This window comes from Crocodylus porosus, unplaced genomic scaffold (assembly GCF_001723895.1).
Source record: "Crocodylus porosus isolate Cpor-Errol unplaced genomic scaffold, CroPor_comp1, whole genome shotgun sequence".
Taxonomy (NCBI): domain Eukaryota; kingdom Metazoa; phylum Chordata; order Crocodylia; family Crocodylidae; genus Crocodylus; species Crocodylus porosus.
The window spans coordinates 16,914,312-16,923,583 of NW_017728921.1; the positions used below are offsets into that span (position 1 = coordinate 16,914,312).

Genomic DNA, 9,272 nt, shown 5'->3' on the forward strand with positions numbered 1-9,272 from the left:
GGCGACGTTACCCCCAGACTAGCGAGTGTGCTCCAGGAGAGGGGTCGGCCAAGCATAAGGCACCCCTAGGGAGGCATTCGGAGCCTGGAAGGTGGTCGGGCACAGGGAGGTGGGCGGCTCAACGCAGGGAGTTGGCTGATGTGATTGGAAAGCCATTGGCATTTATCTTTGAAAACTCCTGGCAATCAGGAGAGGTCCCAGATGATTGGAAAAGGACAAACATAGTGCCCATATTTAAGAAAGGAAAGAAGGAGGATCCAAGGAACTACAGACCAGTCAGCCTCACCTCAGTCTCTAGAAAGATCATGAAGCAGATTCTCAAGGAGTCCATTTCTAAGCACTTGGAGGAGAAAAAGATGATTAGGAACAGTCAGCATGGATTCACCAGGGGCAAGTTATGCCTGACCAACCTGATTGTCTTCTGTGACAAGGTGACGGGCTTTTTAGATATGGGGAGACTAGTTGATGTGGTATACTTTGATTTTAGCAAGGCTTTTGATACCGTCTCCCACAGTATTTTCAATGGACTGTAAGGCAGATAGAAAACTGGCTGAAGCTGTTGTATATGAATCTTGTAGGGCTAAAAGCAAGGCTTTGTAATGCTAAAAGTGAGGCCATTTCTTTATCCTTTCACCTCCATTTCCTAAAAGCAGACACAGCACTTACGAGACGGCTGGGAGGGAAGAGAGGTACTATGTGAGGGTTACTGATAAGATATGAACCTAGCTGAATCCAGTCAACAGGGGAGTCTTGTCAACAGGGGAACCTTGAAGGTTGGGCACGATTTGTTTTGGTAGATAAAGAAACATCTTGAGACAAAACATATGAGGCATGTAGTCACGAGAGTTAAACTTCGGTGTTCACACTTACAGTGACGCTTGATTGGATAGAATAGTGATTTAGTTAATAGATGATTGGGTATTTTTACGATCACAAGCTAATCATGAACTAATGCTTATGCACTTAGAAAGTATAAAAAAGTATTATAACTAGTAGGCGGGGTCCCTCTCTGCAGAGGCACCTCGCTCGAGTGAATAAAGATTCTGTATTTGACTTTGGATACTTGCTCTGCCTGATCATTGCCCCAGCCTAGAACAAACTGCACATGGCTTTAAGAGTGTAATTTGTAACAAAGCATTGAGCTCAGAGAGTAGTAATCAATGGCTTGATGTCTAGTTTGCAGCCGGTATCAAGTGGAGTGCCCCAGGGGTTGGTCCTGGGGCTGGTTTTGTTCAATGTTTTCATCAATGACCTGGAAGATGGCATAGAGTGCACCCTCAGCAAGTTTGCAGATGACACCAAGCTGGGGGGAGTAGTGGATATGCTGAAGGGTAGGGCTAGGATTCAGAGTGACCTAGACAAATTGGAGAACTGGGCCAAAAGGAATCTCATGAGGTTCAACAAGGACAAGTGCAAAGTCCTGACTTAGGATGGAACAATCCCATCCTACAGGGATGATTGGCTGGGTAGCATCTCTGCAGAAAAGGACTTGGGGGTTACAGTGTGCCAAGAAGACTAACGGCCTACTGGTCTGCATTGGTAGGTGTGTTGCCAGTAGGTCAAAGGAAGTGATTATTCCCCTCTATTCAGGAGTGATGAGGCCACATCTGGAGTACTGTATTCAGTTTTGGGCCCCCCACTACAGAAAGAATGTGGACAAATTGGTGACAGTTCAATGGAGGGCAACACAAATGGTGAGGGGGCTGGGGGGACATGACTTATGAGGAAAAACTAAGGGAACTGGCCTTATTTAGTCTGGAGAAGGGAATACTGAGAGGGGATTTAATAGCAGCCTTCAACTACCTGAAGAGAGGTTTGAAAGAGGATGGAACAAGACTGTTCTCAGTGGTGGAAGATGACAGAACAAGGAGCAGTGGTGTCAAGTTACAACAAGGGAAGTTTAGGTTAGATATTAGGAAGAATTTTCTCACTAGGGAGGTAGTAAAACACTGGAGCAGTTTACCCAGAGAGGTGGTGGAAGCTCCATCCTTGGAGGTTTTCAAAACCAAACTAGACAAAGCTTTGGCTGGGATGATCTAATTGGGGATGGTCCTGCTTTCAACAGTGGGTTGAACTAGATGACCTCCTAAGGTCCCTTCCAGCCCTCACTTTCTATGATTCTAAGGGCCAGAAATGTTTTGTTATGCTGTCCTCAACTAACAGCATGATTGCAAAAGCTGTTAAACCTCATAGCACATGTCAAAATTATGGACAAATCAAGCCAAAAAGTCCATATTGAGGCCACTGGATGAATTAGTTTCCTGGAGCAAAGCAAGTGTAGATTTGTTTATGTTGTCTAGAAAAAACATCATCCTAGATGATTATTCACTTCCGTGAGAAATCCTTACCGGAAGATACAGCAACTGAACTGGCAATCCTAAGCATCACATTTGTTTTAGCTAGACGTGTAGGTCTGACAGTGGGACACAACTTAGTGGACATGAGTTTACAGTGAATTCAGGTTTACTGTGGTCCCAATTCAGACAGAAAACAGTGTTAAAATAAAGTACCTTTTTCAGCAAACCCTGTTCCCCATCCCCATTGCTAGATGCCAGAACGGCACCCGTGCAGGGCAGGTTGTCACTTGCTGCTCCTTTGAAACCCAGAATGTTTACATTGTGCAATGCTGGTAAGAGACAGGTTAGGCAAAGTACAAATGTGATTAGGGAGTTCTGGGTTTTGTCAACACTGTTTAAACTCCCCCCAATAGATTCACTAACAAATCACAGTGGTGTTACAGGAATCAGTCTATGGATATAGGAGGCTGTCACCCCAGATGGATATATTGTCATTAGGGTGGCCAGAATGAGGCAATCCTTCATGGTTCTAGAAGGGAGGGAAACAAGGGGAGCTGAGATGGCCCTGTTGTTGCAAACAACTTCAGAGAGCCTGGGCATGCAGTCACACTTAGCCTGATTTAAGCCTGAAGTGGGCAAGCATACAAGCCTTTAAAACCTGTTTAAAGCCTCCTGGAACAGTTCAAAACTGTACCAGGAAACTCAAACAGTGTTTTGAACCAGTTCACTGTTATACAGACAGCAAGTGTTCTGTGGCACATCTTTGATCAGTCCTCCAGCCAGTTTGGGCTAAGGCTAGCCTGCTCACCCTGCAAAGCATCCTGGGATGCTGAGGGACTGTGAATTAACTTGAATCTGGAGGGGATTTGGGACAGAAGTTCAATAAACCAATTTAACCTAAATCAGTCAGGTCTGATACTACAGCCATCCAGGTTTATACTGCACCAGTTTCAGCCATTTTGAAAGGGTTTTATGCGCACTGAATTTCTTTTGTGTTACAGATTTAAACCAGTTTCCAATCACTTATATTGGTTTATGTGTAATTTATGTCCTTAGCACTGGAAACTGTTCAGATGTTACATGTATCTGCATCCACATTGAGCAACCACAGCAGGTTGAGATACCCGAGCTCTAGAATATGCCACAACTAAAACTAATGGGGTGACCCCTACCCAATATTTGTGATGTTAGTATATCTGGAGAGACCCACAGACTCATGTGACAGTACAAGACACCTGACCTGGTATGGACAGAAATAACCCTTAGACTAGCTTAAATGTAGTAAACTTGAAGCAGACAGACATAAGCCTGTTAAAGTGGTTTAAACCTGCCTGGAAAAGCTAGGAACAGAAGTTACACATAAACCAGTTTAAATGATCAGAAGCTGGTTTAAACCAGCAATAGAACAGAAGCTCAGTGCACATAAACCACTTTAAAATGACCAAAACCGGTTTAAGATAAACCTGGTTGGTTGTAGTATCAGACTTAACTGATTTAGGTCAACCCATTTTATGGGACATCTATCCCAGATCCCTTTCTGGATCAAGTTAACTCTGTCTCCCAAGATGCTTTGCAGCCCTCAGCTATGCTGCCTGCTCCAGTGGAGCAGGGACTGCCTTACCTCTCTGCTCCTTAGCTTGCTTCCTGTCTGTGTCCGTTAGCCCCTGGGCTATTCCTGAGACTGGCAGCAACTAAGGCAAGGAGCTGGAGTTGGGGATGGTAAGAGTTCCCCTCAGCTCCCTGGGGCTGCCTGGGCTGGGGCGGGGGGAAGCCCATGTACTCTAGAGCTGGTTTGCTGTTACACATGGACACGAGGGGCTCTGTGACAAGAGTCTGGTCAGTCCTTGAGGAGGGATCATCACTCTAGTCCATCCCACCACTGCTGTAGCTGACCACGCTGGTCCATGGCCAGAACTCTACAGTCCCATTTTTTTTCTTTTCTTGGCCCTTTTTAACCCATGAGCTCCCTTGCACTGCTTGGTCAATAGAAACTCTTTTTCTAGCAGCCAGCTATACCCTCCCTCCCTACTCGACCATGCTCCCTCACTATGCCCCCTGTCTTTCCTCTCCAGCTTCTGGGCACCCAAAAACATGTCAAAGCACATCCTCCCTCCTGGGCACCCCCAAGTCAGGCAAGTTGCTGTAGAGTTTAGTCAGTGCCAGACTACTGAACTTTACTGAACTCTTGTTTAGGAGAGAAAGAAAAGCAGAGAAGTGAAAATGCCCCCAGCCACAGGTCTCCCAGCCCCTGGAACGACCACATGTGGGTGCCAGCACCCTCCCTCCCCCCGCTGTCCATCTGCAAAGTGTGCTGGGCTGGGATCTCGCTCCCACCCCCCTGGGGACAGAGCCGCAGCACCTCAAAGGTAGCTATTCCACCTCAGTGGTAGGGAGCCGTACATGTGGACACTTCTGCCCTGTGACAGCTGTGACCCGGTTCTCAATCAGCGCCACTCTGGAATGAGCATGACTGGCTGGAGTTGAGCAGTTGGGTGTATATACTAGGTGTGGGTGGAGGGTGTGGGAACTGTGCCTTTAAGAGGCTCTCGCATGGGTAGCAAGGACCGGTTGAATACAGGCTCCAGCTTAAAAGAAGTTGCTGATGAGTTAGAACTTTTGACACCAAGTGAGGCAGGTCTTGTCGGGCTCCTTGTCCCTGAGGGATTACTGAACAGTGCAGATGGGAGCCCAGGGCTTAGAGCTACGAGCGCTTTAAATCTCTGAAGTGTGTCCACCTTGGCATTTTACCAGCAGCTGCCTTTCTGCCGGGAGCTTCTTCAGGTGGTTTCCCAATTCATCTTAAGTTTGTGAATGGACTTGATAGCCATGGCAATAAAAGGGAAATTCTGTGGACCGAGCAGGGTAATTTGCCAGGCTGGAGTGGAAAACATGCCTGTGAGAGAGATCAAGCTGCACTTTACTGTACACTGATTTCAGTGGCAGCAGTCAAGCCCCTAGGTCACTTGGCAGGATCGGTGCCTACGTAGACTTAGGATGGGAGCTGCCTCTGGAGACAGTGAGCAAGAACGGAAGTGTGTAGAGCACTGGACGCTAAAGGCTTTTCCTTCAACATGTTCCAGCAATAAATAGGTTAATTGCCCACTCAAAGAAAATGAAAATGTTTTCAAAGAAATGCAGTAAGTGCTGGTGGTTCCCCCTCCACGTTTTGCTTTGAGGGGATGGGAGGAAGGAAGTGTGTAGGGGGAAGGGGGGAGAATGAGAGCCACTAACTTAAAACGGCCTCAGTCTAAATCAGCACTAATCTGTATCTGGCCAGCACTCAGGCAGACGGCCCCTAGAGCTAAGAACTCCCTGCTGGAAGAGCCGCCCTCGGGTGAGGAGGAAGAGTCCTAAACCAGCCTCTCTTCTAAGGGAGAGGAGTGAAATCCACCTCCCTGCTACCCTGGGAGCTGGGAGAGCCATGTCCAAAGGGAAGGTCTGCCTGGTGCTGCTGCTGCTTCTAGGGGCCCTGGTTGTTGTGGTGGTTCTTGCTGTCTTTCTCACTCGACCCTTCTGCACCCCTGGGCTCTACCTGGATGCTGCAGTAGCAGCCGACACCCAGACCTGCTCCAACATCGGCAGGTATGTGAATGGACTTTTCTGCTTTGGGAAGAGTCCTCTCTGAGGGGTCCAGAGGATCAGCCAGCCAGATAGCACTGGGGCTTTTGCCCTGTCTCCCCAGTCCTGGATCTAATGAGTTGTTTGTTTGGAGGCAAAAAAGTTAAGCTTGTACATACCTGCTATTTTTTTTTTTAATTCTTCTTTTGCATCTTTAATGTTGCCTGCTTTTTAAGCCAGCTGCTGCCAGAAGATACAGATGTTTATGTGGTTGGAACTGGGAGGTGAAGTAGGAGAAATAGGCAGTGCCTTTAATTAACTCCTTCCCGTACAGTATTCAGGAATCTTTGTCAGCAACATTTTTTACCTCAGCTGTGCATTTTCTCAGTGGCATGAAAATAGAGTGGGGCAGGAGAGAGGAACGGGCAGTGTTTCCTAGGGTGGCTGCATAGCAGTGATTCTCAGCAGCTGCTTGAGCAATCGGTGTGAACTGGGACCACAGCAGCATGTAGGGACACGTGGAGTTAACATGTCATGCTATTCATGTAATTCAGTTCTCTGCTTAGTCACAGACATCCTGTGCGTGAGCACTCAGTCAGCACTCCCTGAGCTCCTGTGCCTCAGTGCCTCCCTTGTACACCAAGAATGGCCCCAGCCTCCCAAAGCCAATAAGGTTAAAATCCATTTGATCCTGTGAGGTGCCTGGTAAAGCTGACACAAGGGGAGGTCTCTAGCTCATCCTTCCCATACTGTACTTCCACACACAGCCTATCTCTGTCCAGAGAGTTCAGATTGGATAAGGAAACCCTTGTCTGTTCAGAACCTGTTGGAGCAGGGTCTCCCCAGGGCTACTGTTGGAGTGCCCTAGTGATACAGGATCCAGGGACAGCAAATGTAATGTCTGAGCTTATTGAAGGGAAGATACGGCGTTTTTAATGTTTCCCATGTACTGCATTTTGTACACACCCTGCTCCTGCTGACATCCCCTGTGGAATCTGCTCTGGATGACAGAAAGGGTTGCCCTGGTTTTTCTGTGACTTGCCCCCAAGCTCTCAGTCCTCTAATCTCTCCGTTGGCAGCTGCAGCTCTTTCCTGTGTCCTAGAGTCCCAAGTCATTCTTATTGTTCCCGGTATCTACACAGTTGCTGAATCCTATTGCTGCTGCTGCTTCTGCTCTATCTTGGGAGCCTCCCCTTTCCTTCCTGCACCTGCTACGATAATGCTGTGAGGTGCAGTGTTTCTCACCTTAGTCACCATCTCCTGTCTCCCAAGCTTCTGGAGTCTCCTTCTCCACTCACTTTAAAGGTGCCAGTCCCGTCCCCCTCTTCTCCCACCCTCCAGCTCCTCACGTTCATAGTCTCCCAGGTTGTGCACTGCTTCCTCCTGTGCATGGTGACTGACTTTTTTTTCACGCTGCTTTTACATCTAGAAAAGGCTTCTACAAATCCTTGCATGACAACCAACTACAAACTGCGAGACATGCAGAAGTACACCCCAGGTAAGTACTAGGGCTGTGTGAAATTTCACCGGCCATTTCATTTCAACACTGTTTCGACTCATTTTGAGGTTGAAACAGCAGAATCAAAATGAAAGGAAACGGCCCGATGTAGTGCCAGGGATGGGGAGTCAGCCTAGCTGGGCTGACTCCCTGTCCCCAGCTGATGTAGCGAAACATCGAAACAGCCTTCCTGTTATGACAAAGCAAAACGGAACACCTGTTTTGATTCGAAATGAAATTCGATACTAAACATTGTTCCATCCAAACTCGAAACTCAAGGCAAAACATCCCTGGTTGCATTTCACACAGCCCTAGTTCGTACCTTTGGACATCAGAACAGGGGGGCACGAAAGGCACCATTCGGAGGGCTCAAGTGCCTCTATACTAATGCTAAGAGCATGGGAAACAAGCAGGAAGAACTCACACTTCTGTGTGCAGATAGTAAGTTCGATTTAGTGGGGCTAATGGAAACCTGGTGGGGCCCTACCAGTGACTGGGTGGTACACATTGAGGGCTACAGGTTGTACAGAAGGGTCAGCGTAGGGAGGAGAGGACATGGGGCTGCTCTCTATGTAAAGGAGCATTATACATCTACCCTCATCAAAATGGGATCAGAAGAGGAGAAAGTTGAGGCATTGTGGGTTAGGATACATGGAGGTCGAGGGGAAAGGGACTTGGTGGTGGGGGTCTGTTACAGACCACCACACCAAGAGGAAAAGCTAGATTTGGCATTCTTGAGGCAGCTCTCAGAGGCTGGACTATCTAGGGATGTGGTTGTCATGGGGGACCTAAACTACCCTGACATCTGCTGGGAGGAGCAGTCTGCCAAATCCAACCATTCACATAGGTTCTTAACCTGGGTGCAGGACCTTCACCTAACGCAGGAGATATATGGTCCCACTAAGGGAAATGCCTTACTGGACTTGGTGTTGGCTATGGGGGAGGACCTGGTAGGGAAACTGCAGATTCGTGGTCACCTTGGGGACAGTGACCACCAATCGGTCAAATTCACCATATGGCATAGGGTGGGTAAGATAACTAGTAGGGTAGAAGTGCTTGACTTTAGGAAGGCTAACTGCAGTGTGCTTAGGAGTCTAGTCAATGATGCACTGCAGGAGAAGAGTATTGGCAAGATGGGAGTCCAGGAAGGGTGGTCGTTCCTAAAGGAAGCGATTCTTTGGGCACAGAGGGAGACTATCCCAGTACGAGGGAAAAGGGGGAAAGTAGCCAAAAACCTTCCTTGTGTGGAGCAGACAATCCAGGGGAGCCTAAGGGCAAAAAAGAAGGCATGTAGGTGGTGGAAATGGGGAAGCTACCGAGGAGGAGTATACCTACTTGGCCCGCATTTGCAGGGAGGCAATTAGAAAGGCCAAAGCAACAACAGAGCTGAGGCTAGCAACAGAAATTAAAGACAACAAAAAGTCTTTTTTTAGGTATGTAGGGAATAAAAGGAAGGCGCAGGGCAGCATAGGATCCCTACTGAACAAAGAGGAGCAATTAGTGACAGAGAGGGGGGACAAGGCTGAGCTCTTCAATGAGTTGTTTGCCTCAGTGTTCCTGAACAGGACTCAAGATAAGTCTCCTACTGGGTTCTTAGATGGGCATCAGAGGGACACCAGCCTACCAACTATTGACACTGACTTGGTGCAGTCACTTGGATGGACTGGATGTGTTCAAATCAGCAGGCCCGGATGAGCTGCATCCAAGGGTACTGAAGGAATTGGCCGGTGTCATAGCAGAACCACTGGCATGGCTGTTTGAGCACTTGTGGCCCTTGGGTCAGGTCCTGGAGGACTGGAAAAGGGCCTGTTTTCAAGAAGGGGAGGAAGGAGGAGCTGAGTAATTCTAGGTAAGTCAGTCTCACCTCCATCCTTGGAAAGGTCTTTGAAAAGCTTATGAAGGATCATATCTGTGGGAGT

General features: G+C 48.0%; 1 protein-coding gene across 1 annotated transcript in view; it reads left to right on the forward strand.

Annotated features, from left to right (window-relative positions):
* Positions 1-5,524: 5,524 nt before the first annotated feature.
* GGT5 (gamma-glutamyltransferase 5) overlaps positions 5,525-9,272 on the forward strand; it is a 32,885-nt gene continuing 29,137 nt past the window's right edge. The window contains exon 1 of the mRNA XM_019539148.1: positions 5,525-5,879. Within this exon, the coding sequence (XP_019394693.1) occupies positions 5,719-5,879 (161 nt within the window). The 5' untranslated portion in view covers positions 5,525-5,718. The remainder of the gene's footprint in view (positions 5,880-9,272) is intronic.